The sequence below is a fragment of the Cuculus canorus genome, chromosome 3 (assembly GCF_017976375.1).
Source record: "Cuculus canorus isolate bCucCan1 chromosome 3, bCucCan1.pri, whole genome shotgun sequence".
In the NCBI taxonomy this organism is placed as follows: Eukaryota; Metazoa; Chordata; class Aves; order Cuculiformes; family Cuculidae; genus Cuculus; species Cuculus canorus.
Window position 1 is genome coordinate 75,027,943 of NC_071403.1, and position 24,692 is coordinate 75,052,634.

At 48.5% G+C, this 24,692-nt stretch overlaps 1 protein-coding gene across 2 annotated transcripts in view; it reads left to right on the forward strand.

Moving 5' to 3' along the window:
* The first annotated feature begins 4,019 nt into the window (after positions 1 to 4,019).
* LOC104060739 (phosphofurin acidic cluster sorting protein 2) overlaps positions 4,020 to 24,692 on the forward strand; it is a 71,517-nt gene continuing 50,844 nt past the window's right edge. For both annotated transcript variants that reach the window (XM_054061729.1, XM_054061730.1), the window contains exon 1: positions 4,020 to 4,337. In XM_054061729.1, coding sequence (XP_053917704.1) covers positions 4,132 to 4,337 — 206 coding nt within the window. In that variant the 5' untranslated portion in view covers positions 4,020 to 4,131. The remainder of the gene's footprint in view (positions 4,338 to 24,692) is intronic.

Genomic DNA, 24,692 nt, shown 5'->3' on the forward strand with positions numbered 1-24,692 from the left:
CTAATGTCTTGGTATCTAAATGCAGGAAAAGGAGTCAGCAAGAAATTGCAAGTGATGGCTGCAATGGGGAAAGGCTGTTTGTGCACTGGGGACTATGCAGAGAGCTTCAACAGCTCTGAAAAAGCATCATGGATCACAGAGTGAAGCACAGCCGCAGAAGTGGCTGGAAGTGATGGGCATCCTTTGGGAAGGCAAGGGAGAAACAGCCCTCCCAGGAGAGCTGCAGGACCACCAGACCTAGATGTGTACTTCAGGGGCTGTCACTTCACCAGGCTGCCTCAGGCTAAGCAGAGAAGTGTCTCTGGCCTCCTGGAATCATAGAATCAAAGTTGTTTGGTTCGAAAAGACCTTTGAGATCATCAAGTTCAACTGTACCTGTCCACTACTAAACCATATCCCTGAGCCTTGTCCACCCGTCTTTTAAATACCTCCAGGGACGGTGGCTCAACCACTTCCCTGGGAAGCCTCTTCCAGTGCCTGAGAACCCTTTCAGTGAAGACATTTTTCCTGATATCCAATCTGAACCTCCCAGGAAAGGAACAGGGCATCCCTGAAAGCCTGAAGCACTTAATGCTACTGAAGCAGCACACAGAGTTGGGAATAGTGACCAAGACTAGGAGGCAAATGGATGAAAGCAAAAAGCAGGGAAGGCACCATGATGGGTTTTCTAAGGACAAACCAAGCCCTCAGATCCAGCAGGGTCCTCTGGAGCAGGCAGCTGCTTTTGGAGAAAGTCAGTGATAATACTGGGCCGAGATCAAACCCCAAAGGGTGGAAATGCTAAGGCACAGCCAGGCCGGCACAACCATCACAGGACTTTCCTGCTGCAGAGCAGGATTTTCACATTCCTCTGCAGGACACTGTGAAAATGCAGCTCATCCTTGATCCAGCTGGACTTCTGTAAAAGCCTCTACTAAGATGCCTTAGCAAATGCTCTTAGCGAACCAAGGCTCTCAGGGATGAAAGGAAAGGGCCTGTCAGGCATTAATGACTGGATTAAAGGAAGGAGAGTGAATCGAAGCAGCACACGAGCTGTTTTGCAAGTGAGACAGGAGGTCTGGGCAATTCTGCTGGGATCTGTGCTGTTCATTGGATGCAGAAATGGGCAAGGAAAGGAAGCAGAATGCTAAAGGGGGAAGTGTGATAGTGGTTTGGATTATTGCTGTAGTCAAGCTGAAAGCAGGTGTGAGCACCTGTGTATTACAGAGAGAAGCGAAGCTCATCGGCAGGTGAAACATAGAACTGATAAATGCAAGTAACAAGAAGGGGTCCAAGGCATAGGCTGAAAATTAAATATCAGTTTCAGGAAAGTAACCCTGAAACCCTTTCTCATGATGTCCTGAAGACACCAGCGCTGTGCTCAAGATCCACAGCAGAAACCGGATGATTTCTATTGCTTTCCAAGTTTCCCCTTCTCCCGCTTCTCAAATCCTAAGCCCTCCAGTTGCATAAGCTGTTTTTCCTGTGTGGGTAACACTGCATCCATGGAAAACTGTCACTGCCAAGTATATAGAATCATAGAATTGTTTCATTGGAAAAGACCTTTCAGATCATTGAGTCCAACTGTAGCTGTCCACTACTAACCCATATTCCTGAACACCACATCTATCTGTCTTTCAAATCCCTCCAGGGATGGAGAGTCCACTACTTCCCTGGACAGTTGTTCCAGTGCCTGAGGACCCTTTCAGTGAGGAAATTTTTCCTAATATCCAATCTAAATCTCCCCTGGTGCAACGTGAGGTCATTTCCTCTCGTCCTATCACTTGTTACTCAAGAGAACAGCACCCACCTCATTACAATGTATATTGAAAAGTGCAGGTCCTGGCAGGCTCCTCTTAATTTTGTGCTTTGGCCATTATCACCTTGTCTGCTTCTTCCAGGGCGTTTTAAATGAGCAGCTCCTGGTTCATCCCTGCCTCCTCACATGATCCTTTAGCCGATGCTTAATGATTTGGTAGCTCCTTTTCCATTTTTTCCAGATGAAGAAGCTCTACTAAGACCATGCTGAGGATGAGCTCCTTCCCACTCGCTGCAAACAATGGATTTAGAATCATAGAATGGTTTGGATGGGAAGGGACCACAAAGGTAATCTGGTCCAACCCCATGCAGTGAGCAGGGACACCTTCCACTGGATCAGATTGCTCAAAGCCCCATCCAGTCTGGCCTTGAACACCTCCAGGGATGTCACACCCATGACTTCTCTGGGCAAACCTGTGCCAGTGTCTCACCACCCTCACAGTGAAACAGTTCTTCCAGAGATCTAATCTAAACTTCTTTTAGTTTAAAAACATGACCTACTGCTACACACCCTGATAAGATTTTTTTCACCCCCTTCTTTCTTTTTTCTTCCCTTTCAGTACTGGAAGGCTGCTCTAAGGTCTCCCCAGAGCCTTCTCTTCTCCAGGCTGAACACCCCAACTCTCTCAGCCTCTCTTCACAGGGGAGATGTCCAGACCTTAGATCAGTTGTGAGGCCTCCTCTGGACCTGCTCCAGCAGAACTGTGTTGAGGATTCTAGAACTGAACACAGGATTCCAGATGAGGTCTCACAAGAGCACAGTAGAAGGGGAGAATCCCCTCCTTCATTCTGCTGGTCACATTGCTTTGGATGCAGCCCAGGACACACTTGGCTTTCTGGTCTGCAAGCGCACATTGCCAGCCCATGTTGAGCTTGTCATCCACCAGCACCCCAATTCCTTCTCTTCAGGGCTGCTCTCAATCCATTCTCCACCCAGCTTGTATTTGTGTTTAGGATTGCCCTGACCCAGGTGCAGACCTTGCACTTGGCCTTGTTTAATCTCATGAGGTTCTCACAGTCCCACTTCTTGCACTTGTCCGGGTCCCTCTGGGTGACACCCATCCCTTGGAGGTGTCAACCTCGCTGCTCAGGTTGGTGTCATCAGCAAACTTGCTGAGGGTGCCCTCAATCCCATCGTCGATGTCATTGATGAAGACATGTGTCAGAAGAAACCCTCGAGGGCACCGCTTATCACCGAGCACCATTTCTCCTCATTTCTGCAGCTCTGTGCCTCAGCCTCGCACTATGGATGCTCTGAGAGCATGGATGCTATAAACTGGAGATTTAGACTAGACATAGGGAGGAATTTCTTTACTATGGGGGCAGTGAGGCACTGGCACAGGTTGCCCAGGGAAGCTCTGGCTGCCCCATCCCTAGAGGTGTTCAAGGCCAGGCTGGATGAGGCTTTGAGCAACATGATGCGGTGGGAGGGCAGGTGGAACAGGATGATCTTTAAGGTCTCTTCCAACCAAACCATTCTATGGCTCTAAGATTCTACGATTCAATGCTCTGCTGCCTCTGTGCTCCCAGGAATTTTGCAGAAAGGGCTGGTTTTCCCCCTCAGCTCCCCTTTGCAGGGACGCTCTTGCTTTTCGCTTCCCCTCAGGATCTTTATCCCCCTCTCCCAGCCCCACTCGGGGGTGCTCCCCACCCTCTGACCCACCACGCTGCACCTTGAGCTGGGGCCCCCCTATTCCCTGTCCTAGGGGGGTGCATCTGGGAGCCCCCCTCCACCATTCCCCCCTTGCTCTGGTCCTTAGTGGACCCACATCTCAAATCCCCACTGAGACTTGGCGCTCCCCCCTCCCGTTGCCATGGCAACCGCGCGGGGGGGGGGCAGGAGGAAGGAGGGGAGACGAGACGGGAGGGGGGAGGAGGAGACGGGAGGGGAGATTTCGTGCACGCGCCCGGCCGCGCCCCTTCTCTCGCGCGCTTTAAAGGGCTCGCGCCACGCCCTCCCTCCCCCCTTCCCTCTCTCCCCTCTTCCCTACCCCGGCCGCTGTTCCCATTGGCCGGCCCCTCCCCGACCGCCGCGCCCTTCTCCCTCTCTCTGATTGTCTGCTTGGCCTCCCCGGCCCCGCCCCTCTCGGTTCCCCCGCTCCCATTGGCTCGCTCCCCAGCCCGAGCCGCCCTACGATTGGTCACAGCCGTCCTCCCTTTGCCGAGCTCCGATTGGCCGCCGAGGGGCGGTGGTGGTGGTGGGGGAAGAGGAGCGGGGTGCTGGCCCCGCCCCCTTGCGCGCGAGCGGGCGCGCGCGCGCCGAGGCGGAGGCCGGCGCTGGCGGCGCGGGGTCTCGGGGACGGCCCCCCCGCCCCCTCCCCAGTTCATCGCGCGATGGCGGCGACGGCGGCGGCGGCTGCGGGAGCGCTGGGCTCGGGCCCTGCCGCGGGGACCTCGGCGGTGTCCGGCGGCGGCGGCGGGGCGGCAGCAACGACAACAACGGCAGCGATGGCGGTGGGCGGCCCCGGTCCGGTGCCGGTGCCCATGAACCTCTTCGCGACGTGGGAGATCGACCGCTCGGCGCCGAGCTGCGTGCCCAGGTGAGCGGGGGAGCCGCAGCCCCGTCCAGCACCGCCGGGATCGCGGCCCCCGCAGCATCCCTGCCCCGACGGGCGCTTCCCGCGGGGGCACCGGGCTGCGCTGGCGCTGTGTGCAGCCTCCGGCCGGCACTGCCACCATGGACCTGCCCAAGCGGGTCCGTCACCGAGGCCGTGCTGCACCTGAAGGAGCCCTCTGCATCCCCGAGGGGCCTCGTGGCCTCGGAGCCGGTCCCTGAGGTGCACAAATCCCTTACAGCTGGTCCCTGAAGTGCCCCGTGGCTTCAGCACTGGTCCCCGAGGTGCCCTGCGGCCTCACGGCTGGTCCCTGAGGTGCCCAGTGGCCTCGGAGCTGGTGCACGAGGTGCACAAATCCCTTACAGCCGGTCCCCGAGGTGCCCCGTGGCCTTGGAGCTGGTCCCTGAGGTGCCCTATGTCCTCACAGCCGGTGCTTGAGGTGCCCCGTGGCCTCGGAACCAGTCCCCGAAGTGCACAAATCCCTTACAGACGGTCCCTGGGGTGCCCTGTGACTTCAGCACTGGTCCGCAAGGTGCACAAATCCCTTATAGCTGGTCCTTGAGGTGCTCCGTGGCTTCAGCACTGGTCCCCGAGCTGCCCTGTGGCCTTGGAGCCAGTCCCTGAGGTGCCTGGTAGCCTCAGAGTGGGTGCCTAAAGCGCACAAATCCTTTACAGCTGGTCCCCAAGGTGCCCTGTGGCCTCAGAGCCGGTCTCCGAGGAGCCCAATGGCCTCAGAGCTGGTGCCCAAGGTGCCCCGTGGCCTCGGAACCAGTCCCCGAAGCGCACAAATCCCTTACAGCCAGTCCCCGGGTTGCCCTGTGACTTCAGCACTGGTCCCCAAGGTGCACAAATCCCTTATAGCTGGTCCTTGAGGTGCCCTGTGGCTTCAGCACTGGTCCCGGAGCTGCCCTGTGGCCTTGGAACCAGTGCCCGAGGTGCCCCATGGCCTCAGAGCTGGTCCCTGGGGTGCCCAATGGCCCAGTCACTCTGCATCCAAGTATCTCTGGGCTGTGGTGTGCTGCCTGCAAGTGATGCATTCAGGTGCTGCACAAAACCAAGGGGTGTGAAGTTGAAGAAGGGAAAAAGAATTGTTCCTTTACGTCATGAGAACACCAGCCTTTGTGAAGGGGCTTCAGAAGGTAGAGGAGAAACTCATTATTTGAGTGTCTTGATGAGTTGGAATAGAAATGTTCTGAAATAGTCTGAGTTAGTAGAGAAAGCCTGTGTGATTGCGGTACCCAAGGCGGTTCTGGGCTGAACAGGTGCCAAATGGGAAGGGATTTGCAACATGCGTCTGTGCAAAATTAGTGTGCCTTTTGATGGCATGTGCTAAGGCTGCTGTGTGGAGCAGGAAACTGATCATTCCATGGCTTTAAAGTGACTTGAGGTGTTGTTTGTGGGTAGATGCTCCCAAATTGGAATTTGGAGAGTAGGGCAGAATTACCAGATTGTTTTTCTGCAGAAAGAACAGAAACTGCAGATATGGAGCGCAGAACTTCATTATGGTGAAGCATGTGTGCAAATATAGTCTTCACAACTGGAAATGCCTGAGTATTCTCTGAAGTAACAAGTGACAGGATGAAAGGAAATGGCCTCAACTTGCACCAGGGGAGGTTTAGATTGGATATCAGGAAAAAATTCTTTACTGAAAGAGTTGTGAAGCACTGGAATTACTGGAAGTAAAGCACTGGAATTTACTGGAAGTAAAGAATTTTTTCCTGATATCCAATTTAAACCTCCCTTGGTGCAAGTTGAGGCCATTTCCTCTCATGCCATCACAGGAGAGTTTTAGATTGGATATTAGGAAGAATTTCTTTACTGAAAGAGTGGTGGAGCATTGGAACAGGCTGCCCAGGGAAGGAGTGGAGTCTCCATTTTTAACCCCTAGAGGGGTTAAAAAAACATGTAGCTGTGGCACTTCAGGACATGGTTTAGTAGGCATGGCGGTGTTTGGCTGATGGCTGGACTGGATGATTTTAGAGGTCTTTTCTAACCTTAACACTTCTATGATCCTAAGAGAGAGAAGGAACTGCTTTGGGCAAACTGAGCAGAAGGACTAGGGACAATGAGGCTGAGCTTAGAAACGAGTTACAAGGGTGGCGGAATGCCAGTGGTGAGCGTAAATGGTGGGTCATCAGTTTGGCAGTTGTTTAAAGAATCACTCTTTGGCCGAATGAATCCTGTGCCTTCGCACAAGGACAGTTTCCATTAACGTTGTGTAGGTGCCTGCTGTAATGTGTGAGCTTCTTTGTATGCTGATAGCCGGGGGGGCAGCCGTCTGATACGCCAGCTTGGAGGAGATCGCTGTAGAATTAGTCTGAAATGTCATCTCTGGAATGTCTTCAAATGCGACGCTTGTTAGGGTGGGGAGAAGCTGATGGAAGCTGATTCTTCCTCCAAAGGCTGTGACTCTTAACATGGTGTGCCTGTGGAGTCAGTGTGCGTCTGGAGAAGTCCTGTGGGACCAGTGTGAGACTGATGTGTCTGTGCTTCCTTGTCTTCCGCTATTCTGAGCTTTCCTGAGTAGAGCGTGTTGCTGGTGAGCACCTGTCAGGCAGGAATTTGTCTTCACTGAACCTAAAGGGAGATCAGGCCCCACATCCCTGGAAATGTTCCAGGTCAGATTGGATGGGGCTTTGAGGACCCTAATCTAGTTGAAGATGTCCCTGCTCACTGCAGAAGGGGTTGGAATAAACCACCTTCATGGTCCCTTCTACCCAGAGCATTCTATGATTCTGTGATCTGAGCTGGGTTAATTCTGTATCTATGCTTAGTTGTTGTTTGTCCGTGTTCTTGCTCTACTGATCTATTTGTCTAATGTTTGAGTCTTGACATGATGTTCTTCCAGGTAGAAGCTCTGCTGTGCTGTCCCAGTGCCCAGCACAGGCTCTCTCTGCTCTTACCATGCCTTGGGGGTGGTAGCAGTGGCAAAATAATATCCATTCGAGGGCAGTCATTCTTCTCCCTTGGGTGTGTCTGTCTCTTACCCATGTGTATTCTCAGCTCTTCCAGTCTTGTGCACATCTAGGGAAGGGAGAGCTTTGCACTGATTTTAATGCTGTGAAGAGTGCTTTCTTTCTCTAGACTCAGTATTGCTGAGTCTTTGCTGTCCCTTTGCTCCTCTTGAGGTATTAGATTTTCTGGTAATGCAGCTTTGGCTGCTGCAGGAGTGAGATTGGGCTTGATCAGCCTCTGTGGGGTTGCTGTGTGTTTGGTCTTTCTCTTTTCAGGGCCCCACTGAGAGTGATCTTTGAACTCTTAATGCTCTTCCTATGAGTGAGTATAGCCTAGACCTGTCTGCCTTTGGCTCAGGTGGTTCTCGAGGCAGACAGGGCTGAATATTCTGAGTAGTGGGCTATTGTGCAGAGTGGCAGAAGGAAGTAAACACCTGAAAACCAAGCAAAGTGTTCTTTGCATCTTCAGTTCAGCAACCCACTGTGATAGGGATTATTGGCTTCCCGTTGCAATGCCTTAGGAGGAAAGCAATCCTGGTTGATTCATGCTGCACCGTAAGAGCCAATTGGTCAGCCTTAACATCCACTCCAAGTTATCTCAGTAAAGCCTTCATAGTGGCATTCTAGGGTGGGAGAAAGTGTCTTTGTTGTGATACCACGCAAGTAAGAACCCACAAGGGTTGTAGCAGATTTTCACTGCATGGAGGCTACAAGAAATGAAGTAGAGCTTTGTCAAAGTAAAATGTCTGCCCACGTCAAGGTAACGTGTTACTGTTTCCATCATTTTGTATGCTGATCAGACAGTGCATTTGAAGAAAATGTGTGAAAGGACTTTGTGCAAACATGCTTGGAGCCTTGTTCTTTCCCGGTAGTGGTGTTTTTCAACCTCTGTTAATAGGACTGCTCTTCCTTTTTTTTCCCTTTAGTGTCTGAGAGCCCATAAATGCAGGTTCTTAATTAGGGAACAAGATAAGATTATGTGATTGTGTTCACTCTGACTCTTCTCCTGTGACACAGCTGTTGTGTTCGGTGTTCTGTGGATGTTGTTTCAGTGGTAAGTCATCACATTTCTAGTTAGCGGTGAGAGATAGGAGTTGTATTTTGGCTGATGTGTCAGTGTTGCTGAGGTCAGATTGCACAGGCAGATTCCACCTGTACAAATGATGCTCTGAATGGTGCTGCAAGGGTTTGAATACACTGTGTTTCATCCAGAGCACCTCATATCTTGGTACAATGTGCGAGCTCAAAAGCATTCCGAGCCTCACTGCCACCCACACAGCGTGCAAGAACACAGTGTCTCCTGTGTATGATAGAAAAGGGAGATGCATGAGGTTCGGGCTCACTTGGTGAGACTATGCACACTTTCGGGGCGTTATCTTCAAGGAGATGCTCTGAATCCCCTATTATTAAACCTTCCAAATGTGTGTTTTGGAAAGTTGTAGCCTAATGAATGCCTTCTTGGAAGGAGGGCAGTTGTGGCAAGTACAACTGGAAGTATCCCTAGCTACAGAGATCCTTTGAAGTGCCACGAGGTGAATGTTCTCGTCTCTGCCACCCTGCTGTCCTGTTTGGGCAGACAGTGTCCATTGCCTGACACCTCACGGAGAGCAGGGTAAGACTCCATTTGTGCAGCTGGTTGCATGCTTCCCTTTGCCTGAGGTCCAGAAAGCCTTGCAGCGAGTAGTACAGGTCATACAGCATGGAAGAATGCGCTCTCCTCTGGCACAGCTGGCTTCAGCTGGGCTGGCAACATCCCATGGCCCTGGGAAGCTGTGGACTCCAGTGTCTGTTTCGTCTCGGCAAGGAGTATTGCTTGTCTTTTCTGCAACCCCTAAGAGCTTCCTTTTTTGAAACTGCTTTGGTGATGATGAGCCTCTGAACTGGGTGTTCCTTTAAGAAACACTTATTCCAGCTTGACTAACATGTATTTATCTGCCTGAGATGTTCTTCAGTGGTTTCCTGGGTAAACCAGGCATTTTCGTGGTAAACTTCCATCCTCAGCAAAATCCACTGTGTTCGGGTAAGTTGCAGAGCTGCACCTCTAGGAATGTTAAATGATTCCAGATTGTTCCCTCAAAAGATGCAATGATGCCGTGACAAACGGAGCGGCTCCAGAGAGGGAGCACTTGGGAGAGGCCACAGCTTCTTTTAAGGAAACAAGCTCTTATAACTGATGATATTTGCCATGTTTGAATTATGGTTTCCTTTTAGTCCTATGTAGAAAACAAAACGTTCTAAACAGCCATCAAATTGCTTATTATTCTTAATATTATGGGCTTGGCTACAAGCCTGCAGCATGATGTGTCTGATGTGCTGTCCACTGTCCGTCACTCTCCATGTCATTCTTGTCTGTTGCAGCGGAGCACACTTGGGATTTCTCTGGCAGCATTGCATTTCCCTTCTGAGCATACGGTAATTGAGTTGGTGTCTGCTCTTTCTTCTTTCTGCTTATTAGCGGAACTCAGGACAAGTGTCCCCTGCCAGTGTGATTGATGGCAGGGTGTGCCCCTTTCAGAATATTAATAGCCACTTTCCTGAAGGCTTAATTTGATGTGAAGTACCTGCCCTGCCGCCTTCTAGCCTTGCTCTCCAGCATTTCATTCATTAGCTGGGCTGTGCCAGCTTGGCTGTCTGATGGCTTATCAAAAATGCTGCGCTGTTCCTGTTGTGCTCATACGCTGCAAGTGCTCATTCTGCTTCCTCCAGTGTATCCAGTTACTTCTGATTGATTACTGACACCATGTACTATGCATATAGTGGAGCCTCCTCTGGGCTGGAGATCCCTGACCCTTATTCTGCCAAAGGAATAACTTGCTGAGTACCAGTATCCTGTGGGCTTTCCGTAGCAGATCCTTTCTTTGACAAAATCTGTGCTAATGCCTTTGTATAATTGTTTGCAACGTGGAATGGTTCTAGGAGGAATGAACGCCTCCGGTCAACTCCAGAAGAAGTTATTTCCAAAAAAGAGCCTGAGGTGAGGAACATATTGCATTTTATAGCATGCCAGATGAGCATCTGGGCAAGGCTTTCTTCTGAATACCTTGTGTTCTTATCTGGTCCAAGCTTTCAGCATCCCAGCTGATGCGGAAGCTGTGCTCTGTTTTGCTTTGGTTTGGTGTTTTTTACTACATCAGAGCTGATGGATACTGTTTTGGGAAACAAGAAGTGAGAGTGTCTTACTCCTCTGTGTGGGATGTGGCAGCAGGAACCTATCACGCCTCTGTGGAAGCAGACAGCTTACACGATATTGCTCTTGTAGTTTGAAGTCCTTAGATAAATGGAGCTTTGTTTGGATGCTTCAGTACGTTTACTGCAGTGGACCCAACAGAGAGATGCTGCATTTCAGGTACCTTAGCACATCACAACTGTGGTTATGGAGACCCCTCCTGCTCTGCGGTGATTCAGCTTCGGCACACGCAGCCCACAGTTACATTGGCTTTTTCTGCAGGCCTGTTGCAATGCCACCTCCTTTGTCATTTACTGCTCACTGCCATCTTTCGTGCTCGTATTGTTTCTCCTGTCTCATGTGGTCTAACCCAGGGAGGGATTCTGCTTAGAAAAGAGCAACTTCTGTTGTATTATAGTTGCTATTCAATTTTTTAAAAGGTTCTCTTTATTTTCCTGCTGCTGCTGATTTTTACACTTCCACTGTAAATCCTTCTTATCATGCTTTTATTCTTCGGTGTTTTACGTAGTATGAGATCCAAAGCCAGTGCATGTTGGACTGTCTCCTGGACAAAAAGTGTTCAGGTTCCATGCCCAGCTCTGTGTTTTAACAGCTTTTCTGTGCACTTGATAACTGAATTCTCATCGGTGTAGACAGTTTGGAGTGATGGCAAAACTCATGGTTCCATTTACCTAAACAGAAAACCACTAAAAATTAGCTGTTAGGCTGCTACGATGGTACAGGGGTAGAATAAGAGTAACTCGCTTGTAAAGGGTTCTGCTGCTCTTTTCCTGCTCTTTAATACCTTTTCTCTAACAGGGGAGATGATCATTGCACAGGTTGCCCGGAGAAGTGGCGGATGCTCCATCCCCTGGAGGTGTTCAAGGCCAGGTTGGATGGGGCTTTGAGCAATCTGATCCAGTGGAAGGTGTCCCTACCCATGGAAGGGGAGTTGGAACTGGATGGGCTTTAAGGTCGCTTTCAACCCAAACCGTTCTATGATCCTGTTCATCCAAAGCTTCTCATTGATTCTTCTGCTCTCTGATTTTCAATAGCAGTTCAAGTAGTTTGTCTGAATCCATATTATTTAGATCAGGTTTTTTTAGATTTACATGATTTCTATATTTTTTAGAAGAGCCTCCCTTGTGTTTGTTCTGCATTTTCCCTGTGTTCCTTCAGCTGTCTTCAAATAGTCCATTTTCTACCTTACCACTTTTTCCTCCTTGTTCCTTTCCCTCAAAAGTGCCCCCCCATGCTGATATTTTTGCCAGTTCTCACATTTTTTCCTTGCCATGCACACCTGTAGTTGATTAATCTTTAGTTCTAAATCTTAATTTTTCTCCTTTCTAAGTAGTTTGCTTTTTTTCTCACAATTCAAAGACTGTTCCTAGTGAAGCTGCAATGGCCACAGCTTGTTCTCGTATGACATGTATTTTTCTGCTGGACTATGTTCTTGATATGCTTGGGTAGCTTTTTAATGGCTTTTAGGTCTTTTTTTCATTGTTAATGAGTATCAGCTTTTTTCTTTTGTTAGACTTTCTGAGTTTTCTTGTATATGCCACCCCGAAATACAGCCCCATAAGTTTGTGTTTCTTTCAGTCCTCTCATAGCTTATGCCTGAAGGTGCTTGCTCCAAGTATTCCTTCCTTCCTTGTGTGCTCCTTTGTCAGAAGCAGACTCAGAATGTCCATTTGAATTTCACAGAATACTGTATACATGAATAATTTACTCATTTTTTGCTTGCTGTCTGTCAATTCCCTTGGCTTTTAAAGCATTTTCTTTGCCTATTATGTTCCTTAGTCTCCAGTCAGGTGAAAGGATAACATTCCTGTTACTCTGCACTTACACTTTGTTCATTTTACCTGTATATGTATGCAATGTTCATCCGTGTTTGGGGATAGCTTTATTTGTGGCAGTATTGATTTGTGGAAGTACGGACAAGTCACCCTGATTTCAGGGACCTGCTCCACCCACAAGGATCTGGGCAGAGAACTGCATTGTACAGGCTCTGGTTATTAACAGCTTGTGTTGCGAGGGGGTGAAAAGCCTACGCACAAATTTACCAGTTTTGTTGAGAATCATGGAACAGTTTTGTTGGAAGGAACCTTAAAATCCATACAGTTCCACTCTGCTTAAAGCCCACCCAGTTCCACACACACACACACACACCCCCGCCATGGGCAGAGACACCTCCCACTTGGATCAGGTTGTTCCAAACCCCATCCAACTTGGCCTTGAACACCTTCAGGGTTGGAGCAGCCACAACTTCTCTGGGCAACCTGGGCCAGTGCTGTACCACCCTCACAGAAAGTGTTTCTTCCTACGATCTCATCTAAATCTCCCCTCTTTAATCTTAAAATCATTCTCCCTCTCATCGTTCTTTTGAGAAAAGAATCTTGTGCAACTCTTTAGAGTTAAACTTTTTTTTTTAAATTTAAGATTTTTTTTCTTTTCTTTCTTGTGAAGCGGCCTCAAAACCAGGTGCCCACACTGGTTTGACACTGTCTCTTCCATGGGCCTCTGTCGCTGGTGTTGGATCACTTCAGTCCCTTCCCTGCACTCTCCATCCAGATGCATCTGATCGTGGTGCCCTCCCTGTTCCTGAGCCTGCAGGTAGCCAGATCTAAGACGCTTGCCGGCTCAAGACAACAGCAAAGGAAGCAGATGGGACATTTGGTGGGTGTGCTGCTTCAGAAGTAGGAAGCTATGATGAAGCTTTAACTCTGCATTCATCATTAGTAGGCAAGATGTTAGACTATGCCTTAGAGAAGCTGCTGCATTGCATGTGTTCTCTGGTTCTCAGCAGGCATGGAAATTGGACTGGATGGTGGAGGATGCCCTGTGTTTTAAGTGGCTGTAGGAGGGTTTGCCAGACAGATGTCTATTGGCCCATGAACAATGCTCACAGCAGAGACCTAGAGGAAGTTGGTGTGGGTCAGGGAACTGACCTTGACTTCATTTCATGGCCTTTCCCAGCTTCGCTGCATTGGCACATCTCCAGTGGACTTGGAGGGGTAAACCAGGAGATGAGTGTTAGGATGCAGCCTGTCCTGCATCCCCGTCAACATTTTCAGACTTGCTTCACCTCTGTGTCTTAAGCACTTGTTCTTTTCCTCCTGTGGCTGAGGCTCCAAGTGGTGTTTTTGTAACCCCTTGCTGCTTTGTGGTGGTGAATTCATTAACACATTATATTTTAGCCTGGAGACACAGCAAGTGAACTGTTCAGCAACAGGTTTTGAGGCAGAGTGCTGGTGCTGTGGCTCCTGGAGGTGTGGTGCATTTCCGCCTTGCCGTGCCATTGGCTGCTGCTCTCAGCTATGCTGGACGTGCAGCATCTTTCCTTAAAGCAGTCTTGGATCTGGGCGCAGCTAGGGCTGTGATTCCTCTTTGTATGTCAACAGAAACGTTCAAAATCTGTTACATTTGTGAAAAAAGCTAACCATACTAACCTTAATGCCTAATATCAGCGGAGCTAAAATGAGAGAAGGGCAACCAGCTGCTGCAAACCTCCCTTTTTTGTTGACTGCCCTGAGGTTGCCCTCAGGCAGACCTCAGGTGATCAACTGGATGTTCAAACACAGCAATTGTAAGTCAAGCAAAGTTAAAGATGTGATGTTTCCCAAACGATGTCCCCTTTTTGTTGCTTGTAAAATCAGTTTTAAAAGTTTGCTGCAGCACGTAGCCTTCCCCCCCCCCCCGACCTGTGGGTTGTTTAGTAAGCTTTTTCTAGCGTTTCCAGGGAGCCTGTTGTGCAGCGGCGATGAATTCGGTCACATGCTTTTTGTTAAACAAGTCACTTGTTTGAAAATAGAGCAGAAACATGACCTTGTGGTTTGGACGCTGAAGTGAGGCTCAGATTCAAATCCAGGATCTGAAGTTGCTTGCTCTTCTTCTAGTTCAAATAACCCTTTCCCTGCCTGAAGCTGTAGCTATGACTCATGTTCCCATTCTTCCCACCCTGTTCCCAGCTGCTTGTTTCCATGCTGCAGTGTTGCCATTTCCCTGCTTGTGCTGGGGTGATGATGGAGCTGTAAAGCAGAAGGGGTCTTCAGGTGTGGCAGAGTTGTTCATAAAGCGTGTCCTGCAACATGGTGCCTGTACTCATCAAGGGAGTGATTTGCCCTTCTGGGGAAAAACAGAGCTGTACAAGACTTCCCATGCATTCTGGTGTATTCCCCGAGCTGGAAAGACAAAGCTGAAGCCAGAGGAAATGGCTGCGAGTTCCTCTCTGGCTTCCACAGCCTGGAGAGCTGGGCTAGGAAGCCTGAGGGTGCTCAGAAGGGGGCAACTGGAGAGAAACCATTTGAGAGCCAGATCACCAGTTTTCCTTGCTGTCTGATCTGGATGCTGCCAGCTGGGAATGCCCTGAACAGGCTCAGAGGGAGCTGGTGGTGTCTGGAGGATGTTTTGAGGAGCAGTATCTGGGAATCAGCTGGGATTTTTTGGACTTCCTGCTGAGGTTTTAAGGGCTCTTTGTGCTGAGGGAAGACGTTGCTTCTGGTAGGGGCAATTAATATGTGCATAGCTTGCAGTGGAGCATGAGACAGGCTAATGGCTTTGTGACTGCATAGCATGCTGGGACAGGGTGTCTGGGCAGATCCTGATGCTTCCTCAGGAGATGCTTCTTGACAATGTGCTTATTATCTGGAAATCAGCCTGTGTGACAGGAGGCGCCAGGAGGCTGTGGCAGAGCCTCATGTCCTGTGGTAGATGCAGCATGATGTGCTATAATGACATGCTGTTTACTCAGTGGGGGTTTCAGTCGGTGCTGTGGGGAGACGTGGGTGAGGGGGAAGCAAAGGTGAAGTGATTCATCCAACGGTTAAAAAGTCGCAGAGAGGGATTAAATCTCCTCTCTGCCTGGAACCAGATCTTAACTCTAAATTGCTGCCTTCTGTAAAAGCAGTGAAGTTGCACTGTAGCAGAGCCTGGGTTGTGTGGTTATATCACTGCAGCTCTCCTGCACACATGGTGAGTGTCCCAGTTTTGGCTGGAATAGAGTTAATTTTCTTCCTGGTAGCTGGTACAGTGCTGTGTTTTGGATTTAGTACGAGAATAATGTTGATAACGCACTGTTGTTTCAGTTGTTGTTAAGTTGTGCTTGCACTGGTCAAGGACATTTCAGCTTCTTAGGCCCTGCCAGCAAGAAGCTGGGAGGGGGCAGAGCTGACCCAAAAGGGATTTTCAATATGGTATGGGGTCATGCTCAGCACGTAAACTACGGGGCAGATCTGATGAGTTGGCCAAGGGGAAACTGTGGCTTCAGAAGTAGCTGGGCATCGATCAGCGAGTGGTGACCCACCGAGATCCTCCACCTGGGTTGGGGCAATCCTCGGTTTCAATACAGGCTGGGGGATAATGTCGTTGAGAGCAGCCCTGATGAGGGCTTGGGGATACTGATGGATAGAAAGCTGGGTGAGAGCCAACAACGTATGCTCACAGCCCAGAAGGCCAAACGTGTGCTGGACTGCATCAAAGGAAGCATGGCCAGCAGATCGAGGGATGGATTCTGCTTTTCTACTCCACTCTCATGAGACCTCACCTGGAGTCCTCCAGAGCAAAAGGATCTGTTAGAGCAAGTCCAGATGAGGCCACGAAGACGATCCAAGGGCTGGAGCACCTCCCATCCGAGGGCAGGCTTAGAGTTGGGGTTGTTCAACTTGGAGAAGAGAAGGCTGCAGGGAGACCTTAGAGCAGCCTTCCAGTACTGAAAGAGGCTCCAGAAAAGCTGGGGAGGGGCTCTTTACCAGGGTTTGCAGGAATAGGATGAAAAGGAATGGTTTTAAGCTGAAGGAGGGGAGGTTTAGGTTAGCTATTTGAAAGAAATTTTTTCCTGTGAGGGTGGTAGATGCCCCAGCCCTGGAAACGTTCAAGGTCAAGTTGCACTGGGCTCTGAGCAGCCTGATCTGGTTAAAGATGTCTCTGCTGCTACAGGTGTGTTGGACTGGATGACCTGTAGAGGTCCCTTCCAACCCAAAGCATTTTATAATTGTATGATTATTATTATTATTATTATTATTCTCTTCCTTTTTTATCCTATTTCCAGGTTAAACCACAACAGCTGGGCAGCAGTTGTTTGGTATGTTTTGTCCTCAATAAATTTTCCTTCTCCCCTACCCCAAACATTTGGGTCTTGTGAACAGCATAGCAAATGAGTCCTTGCCTCACACAGGAAACTACACAATGCCATGGCTGTTCTACCAGCTGCAGTCTGTCCCACTCTCTCAACTTCAAACTATTTGCCTGGTTTTGTCCTGGCTTCTGAAGGGCAACTGCCTCAAAATGCCGGGTTTGATAAGAATCAGTGGTCAGAGGTAGGTTGCAAGTCTTGTTAGATACCCTGTGATGGAGAACTTGGCTCTCTTCTACCCTTGTGTTTGCAGGTTGATGTGCCTGGATTGCATTGTGGGGGGTAACTCAACCATCCTTGAGGCTTGCTGTCTTTTTCCAGTGGGGTGGTATTGAGAGTCAGGAAGGGAAAAAAAGGGAGAAGACAGCCTGGGAAGGGGGTTAGGAGAGAACAGTGCATTTTCAGACTCAGCTGTTTCATGACTAGCAGCAGTGCTTTAAGCAAAATTTGAGTGGTGATCTTTCCAGTGATGCATCTGTGTGGGTAGTTAATTGAAAGGATACAGAGTGATGGCAGAATGGCTCCAAGGAGCCTGTTTCATTCATTGTTTGTGTGGTGAGGTGTGTTTGCTCCCCACGTACTCAGATAAATGTGCCTTTAAACCAGTGAGGTTGGAAGTGTCAGCTGTGAGTAGGAGTCAAAATTAGCATCCCCTAAACACCCCTCTTAAGCAGCTGGGGCAGGAAAGGTTAAACAGCCACCCTCTGGCTTTGTAAATTCTGCCTACTAAGAGACTGGCCAAGAGGAGAGAAAGGAAATCTCTTAACCTTATTATTGTTTGTGACTATAGCAAGCAATCCAGTTACTGCCATCCTTTAATCTTGATGCTGCTGCACCCCATTCAGGACAGGGAAGGCTTGGTTTCATCACCCTGCCGGCATGGATATAGTGTCTGTGAAGGAAATTGCTGAACCTCTCTGCGTCTTGACCCTTACCTGAAGAAACTGTGATTAGGCTTCACACTGACCACTTGGAGTTTGTCCAGGCAGCACGAGGCAGTCGACCCCAAAATGTGAGTCCTGTCTATTTGTCTGGATAAGGAACAAATGCCTGGCTGCCACTGGGTTCTCCAGCTTCGCTTTTTAAATGACCTGGTACTTCCTTTATAGATCTGAGTCTCTTGGGGGAAATTTGGAGCTTTGAGCAGATTCTGATAGTTCTTTCACCTTGGGAAGAGGAATCTTGAAAAGCATGTTCCAAAGACTACTTCTAGCACTGCAGCCATGGTTATTTCTTCTCTGGCACACCTGTGAGGTATGGAAGAAACTGGGCTGTGGACTGCGGTAGCTGTAGCCCCCAGAAGATCTTATATTCTCTTCTGAAAAGCAATGAGGCATTTGTGTTCTGTCCAGGTCTGATAGTAGCAGCAGACACTCCTGTTGACAAGAATATGAATAGGCTTTGGGTCTCAAGTGACCAAAGATTAATAACTCTGCTTAATTACAACCTATTTTTTTTCTACTACTCGGAGAGTAAATGACTTTTCAAGGTGAGCGGGCTGTGAGATGTGCAGGATGTCAGAACTCTCTTTGAGAAAAAGGCAAAACTAAGTAGATCAAGGTTTAAAATCCAGGGTAGCTTTGTGTGCGAGAAGCTCTGTGGTCTCTGTTTTCATAGCAGATGTGATTTCAAGCCAAAAAGACTTTCTGTTGAGGTTGGAATGTTCAGTGTAGATCTCTTTCAGGGTGGTTACAGCCTCAGCTGTCCAGATGCAGGCAGTTCTACAGAGCATCTTCCCTGTGATACCTGGCAGCACAGCACCCTGTAAGAGGTTATGAAAAGGAAGGGTAGAGGTACATGTTCTGCCAGCAGTAGCTGTATTTGATAGCATAAGTGGTGTTTTGGAATTCAATTTCTGTTTTCCAGAACAAACCTTTGTTGCTCACAGCCCTCAGGATCCCCTGAGCTGTCCACAATGCAATTGAATTAATATCTGATACGGTTTCTCTGCCTTAGCAGTAGGCAGAGGGTGAAATGAGGGATGTTCTCAGAAGCAGCAGCAGCAGCAGGTAGAACAAGAAATGCAAAAAAAAAAAAAAAAACAAAAAAACCCCGGAATCTTCTTTTAAAAGAAAGAAAGGAAGAAAACAAGAAAGAAAGGTTGGTGACAATGCGAAGATTTCTAGAAATAACACTAAAACAGGAACAAGTTGCCCAGAGAAGTAGTGAATGCCCCGTCTCTGAAGGTGTTCAAGGCCAGGTTGGCTGGGGCTTTAAGCAACCTGATGCAGTGGGAAGTGTCCCTGCCCATGGCAGGGGGGTTGGACCTGGATGATCTGTAAGGTCTCTTCTAGCTCAAACTGCTCTATGATTCTGTGATTCTACCTTTGAGTGTCCTGGTTCTTGGTTTATGACTAACTCTAGGAAATGAAGCTTCTTGAAGGGGAAATAACATGCTGCTTTCTGGGATTGGGAGAGAGAATCTTGGTCTACCTGAAAGGAGACTTTTGAACAACTTCTTCCCTTATTTTGCAATCACAAATCTTTTCTTCCTATGGGCAGGTAACTGAAACATCCGAAAGAAAAGTGATGACCTCAGTGACAAGTTACCACCCTTGTCAAGGGTGCTTTGGAAATGCATGCACTGCAAAAAAACCTTTGAGTCTGAGCTGTGGCGATGTGACTATTAGCCCATCCTGCTTCTCCCTGTACCTGTAGACTCTCTTCAGAGTGCCAGTTCTGCGTGCTGGATTCCATACCTGTAGGATGTTCATGGGATTGGAAAGGGCAGCTGCTGGTTCTACATGATAGCTGGTGGTGGTGTAGAGTGTGTGAGATGCTGCTTTTGAAGCACACCTCTGGGCAGAATGCTTGGATTCATCTGTTCCACATCACCCTCTGTCTCCTGAGATGGTGGTGCGCAGCCTTTTGGAAAAGCAATGAATCATTTCAAGCAAAGGCACCAGCTGGTACCGGCCATGTCTGAGCTGGAGATCTAGGGAGAGGGGGCAAAAAGGAGGAGAGTTTGTGGTGTTCTGTCCTGTTGAACCCAAAGCTGTTTTGCAGATGTATCCCTAAAGCGCGATAGGAACACAAGTGGTGGTGTTTGCTTGGGCTCTCTCTGGTTCCCCCAGTTCCCAGATTTTTCTCAGTTTGCTGCAACAAGCTGATTGTATAAAGCACAGGTGAAGTTGGAGGAGATCCAGCCGTGCTTTGCACTCGCCAATTTTATTCTTTTTATATCCTCAGGTTTTATGCTACCTTGAGATTTCCCACAGTCCAGCTGTGATACAAATATTTTGAAGGGTGAAGCCATAGTGTTTAGGATTAGATAAAAGGAGTATTAAGAGAAGGAGTCTATTTGGTGCATAGAGACCTCATTCTCCGGCACAGCCAACCAGCAATGTTTGGGAGGAAGGAGAAGCAACTCCTGAACAAACTGTTCGCTGAGTCTCGGTCTGCTCATGCCAGACGGTGTAGGGTGGCAACTGCTGGTGACCTGGCAGCAAGAGGGTCAGGCGGTTGAAACAGAGCAGCAGAGGGATTTCCAGGCTTAGGGAAACACTGTGAAACACTGTGTTGCAGCTAAAGCTGCCGGTGTGCAGCCATTGCCAATCCCAGATCTCCCAACTTTGGTTTTGACATGCTGTTTTCAGATTTGCAGCCCTAAACACAAAGATTGGTTACTTGTGCTGAGTTTCATTAACATTAAATTGCTCTGATGGAAGATGAACTTGGAGCAAATTCACCTAAGGCGAATGCTTCCTTTCCTCTGACCTAAACATGTGCTTCAGGGGGTGAACTTCATCTGCTTTTTTTACAGTTTCTATGCAGGTCCACAAGAAGAACCCCCTAAATACGATTTTTGGGTTTTCCTTCTCTAAAGAAAGACTTCAAGACATTAGGAACTAGGAAAAAACCTTGCTCTACCATGTGGACAAACCTGAGAAAAAAAGTAGAACATGTTGAATAACGTAAGGAATTTTCCATCGGGATAAGCTGTGTTTCTTGGTGTCTGCACCTTATAGGTGAAATGAGCAAGATGCTCTGAAAGCATACGCTTTAGAACCAGATCTGCCTCCACGTGGTGAATGACTGGGCTACATCCAGTTCCAAAACCGGCTGTAAAATCTTGCAGACAGCTCCTGGGGCTCCAGTTCTGGTGGGTAAAAACTAGGTTCAGGCACCTACTTTGCAGCAGATCTGAAAAAGCTGAGCTGCGAGGTGTGTGGTTGAGTTTCCCCCCTGTCCTTTGGGATGCATTTTAAGCTGTTTCTCAATGGCTGTTGGCAGACTTCCAGTCCCTCGCTGCCTTCCTAAATCACCTGTAGTGTGAGTAGTTAAGTAACACATGAGAATTACAGCAAGCATAAGGTGGTATGACTGCAGTGTGTGAAGTATGCTGGGCCCTGGGAGTGCAGATGGAAAAACCTGCCTGAAAGTAGGAATTTGAGTTCAAATCCAGCACTAACTTCCAGCAGCTGCCATCCATAGCAGGGGATAAGCTGGTAGGAGTTTTCTCGCTGAACCAAAGGAGAATGGAGTGATGTGTCAAGGAGGCTGAGAAGCTGCCCCTTTGTAGAATCATAGAATAGAATCATGGAATGGGTTGAGTTCAAAGGGACTTTAAAGTACATCCAGTTCCAACTGCCCTGCCATGGGCAGGGACACCTTCCACTGGATCAGGTTGCTCAAAGCCTCATCCAGCCTGGGCTTCAACACCTCCAGAGGTGGGGTAGGCATGACTTCTCTGGGCAACCTGTGCCAGTGCTTCACCACCTTCACAAGAAAACATTTCTTCCTAATGTCTCATCTAAATCTCTCCTCTTTCAACTTAGAACCATTCCCCCTTGTCCTATCCTTGCACTCTCTGAATTCATTGCTTGGTGGAACTCTTGAGAGCTGGCAGTGGCTCTGCTGGAAGGCAAAAACTGAGTTTGATGAAAATCCACTCTGAAACATGGCTGCTGGAAGGATACCATGGTTTTGATTTCTTCATCCATGGTAGCTGACCTCCATCTCTTGTATGGACATGGGTGGAATTAGTCAGCATGGTTTTGATAGAGAGGAGACAGTCTGCCTGCTTTCCAGTCTTTTCTAAGGAGGTTTGTCACTCAGTGAGTGGGAGGAGGATTGCTAGCTTTCCAGGCAGTGGTGCTGCTAGGGATGAGCACCCATTGCCTTTTCTTCTTCCTGCTGTGAAGCCTCCTCCAGTGCACCTGAAAGCCTGCCCTCTCTCCTCTATTCCAGAAGAGGTCGGAAGGGGCATGCAAATTGTCTGTGAAGTAGCTACTAGAGATACTGATCTCCCATTGGTTGCTCTGCTTTTAGACAAAGCAGGGGGCTGGTAGTCACAAATTATATTTCTTAGACAATCAAAACCCAAGCTTGTCTTAAGCAGAGTCCCACTGTTTCCTGTTGGTTGGAGGAAAGAAAAGTTGTCTGCCCTTCTGGAAGTTGCCTGACCATGACATCACGTGACGCAAATCCTACAGCTGCTCTGATGCCCTTTTTAGGGTTGTTAGTTCACATGCTTTGGGGGCTAGGGGACTATGATAAGATAAAAAAACATTTAGAGCTCAGGTATCATAGAATCTCCTGAGTTGGAAGGGATCCATGAGGAGTTTCATCCAATATCTGTTGGGGAGACACTTTTTCAGACGCTTTTATTCTCTTGACTTACCTTACAAAAGGGGGAATACTTTTCCAAGACAGCTTGATACCAGCCCAGATTGTTTTGTTACTCGCTAATAAATAATGACCATTTTTCTGTGAGTCTTTGGTGCGTTGACATTTTCTGTTTGCCTGAGCAACTATGGTGTTTGTGTGTGCTCTAAAGAAGGTCAGACTAGCCAGACCTTTAAGAGTGGTGTCCCTCCTAATCTTAAAAAATATGGAAAAAGACCCCAATGGGAAGTCTTACATGGAGATGACACGTTAAATCTTGACACTGAATGGTTTTCTAATAAGTATCTTCTCTAATACCAGCTTTTTTTTTCCTTTCCCCCAAATAATATGGGTTGTTTGGCATCTTTCGTCTCCTGCAATGCAAGTAGCCAGGACGTGTGACTCAAAACTGTTGTGTGAGCTCCCAGCACAGCCAACACTGTCAACAGAAATCTCGGTAGCAGCACTTGGCACAGGACAAAATAGGTGAAGTAAAAGTACTCAAATAGATCCAACAATGCTGTCTTGATGAAGCTGTGTTGGCACTGTGGTAGCTGATGGAAAGAAGGGTGAGGGGGTCCCCAAACTGGCCGATTGCTGTTGTCTCACTTTAACTGGAAGCATCTGCTGGGGTAGTAAGTGTGGATGGCATTGAAAGTGCTTACTGGGAGTCAGTCATGCATTGAGTTGTTTCAAAAGGAGGTGGGAGAGCTTTATTCCTTTCTCAGGTCAAATTCCAAATGCGCTGTACCAATACATGACACGGCACCTTGGATGGCATGGATTGGCAGGCCTGGCCTCACAGCTTGGGTCTGGCACCCCTCCCCTAGCACTCATTCCAGCACATGCCTGACTGTGAGGCAAACAACGAGGAAAGAGCTTATTATGTTTTAGGTTTGTTCTTTGCTGGATTAGCAGGTTGAGTCAGTTCATCATGTGCTCAAACATACGGCGGTGGTGGAGAGTTGCAGGAAGTGGAGAACAAGGCATTGTCTTCTGGTGGTGGGTGCTTCTGGCTTGGTTCGCCAGCTTCTCTGCCTGTACCCTCTGAAAGGGATGTTGTTCCCAAAGAAATAGAGGGATGCTTGAGTCCTGTGAACACGTCTTACAAGGGCCTAAAAATGAGGCTGGAAATGAACTGTCAGGACCCCTGAGAGAATCGTGGGGGATGCTGGCCATGAGCAATAGCACGTAACCCCAGGTACCCATCTGCTAGACACTGCCTTTTGTGTTCTCTCTGATGGGCACAACCTGCAACATGAGGTCCAGAAAATGGAACTATGCTGTCCTGTCTGCTGGCAGGGGAGAGCTGGATAAGGAAAAGGTCTTTCTGATTTAGCCCTGATGGAAACAGATTAAATTCTGCTTTTTATTTCTTCATAAATGTCTTGTTTTGCCTTTGATTAATGTGGCTAAATAGTCCCCTTTACATTTTGTTTTGGGCTGACTTGAATTAATGTGGATTAGGAGAATAACTGGATAGAGTAAGGTATTTCTCACTGAGTGCCCATCATAATGAGTATGTTGTCAAGCGTCCTTTTCCTAAGCACCTTCTCCAGGAGACTCATAGAATCATGGAATGGTTTGGGTCAGAAGAGACCCTAAAAATCATCCAGTTCCAATCCCCCTGCCATGGGCAGGAACACCTTCCACTGGATCAGGTTGCTCAAAGCCTCATCCAGCCTGGCCTGGAACACCTCCAGGGGTGGGGCAGCTATGACTTCTTTGGGCAACCTGAGCTAGTGCCTCAGTGCCCTCACAGGAAAACATTTCTTCCTAGGATTTCATTTAAATCTTTCCTCTTTCATCTTAAAACTGTTCCCCCTCATCATATCCCTGCACTCCCTGATAAAGAGCCCCTCCCCAGCTTTTCTGTAGCCACCTTTTAGGTACTGGAAGGCTGCAATAAGGTCTTCCTGGAGCCTTCTTTTGACCAGGCTGCACACGCCTAACTCTCTCAGCCTGTCCTCGCATGGGAGATCCTTCAGCTCTTTGATCATCTTCATGGCCTCTTCTGGACCCATTCTTAACAGATCCATGTCCTTCCTGTGCTGAGGACTCCAGAACTGAATGCAGGACTCCAGGTGAGGTCTCACGAGAGCAGAGCAGAGGGGCAGAATCCCCTCCCTCAACTGGCTGGCTGCGCTTCTTTTGATGCAGCTCAGTACATGGTTGGCTTTCTGAGCTGTGAGGGTACATTGCTGGTTCATCTTGAGCTCCCATCCACCAGCACCCCCAAGTCCTTCTCTTCAGGGCTGCTCTCAATCCACTCCTTGAAGAAAGTTTTCTGCAGAGATGTAAATATATCTCTGGCTGGAAGAAAAGCTCTTCCAAAAGCACCATAGCGGGGTTGCACTGAAGCATAGGGGATTCCAAGGAGATTGCAGCAGGTTGTACATGTGTAAGAACTTATCCTTTGTTGTTATGCTTGAAGCTTGTACTGAATTTCCTGGGCACTGAGTTTGCATGGACACAAATTGCCA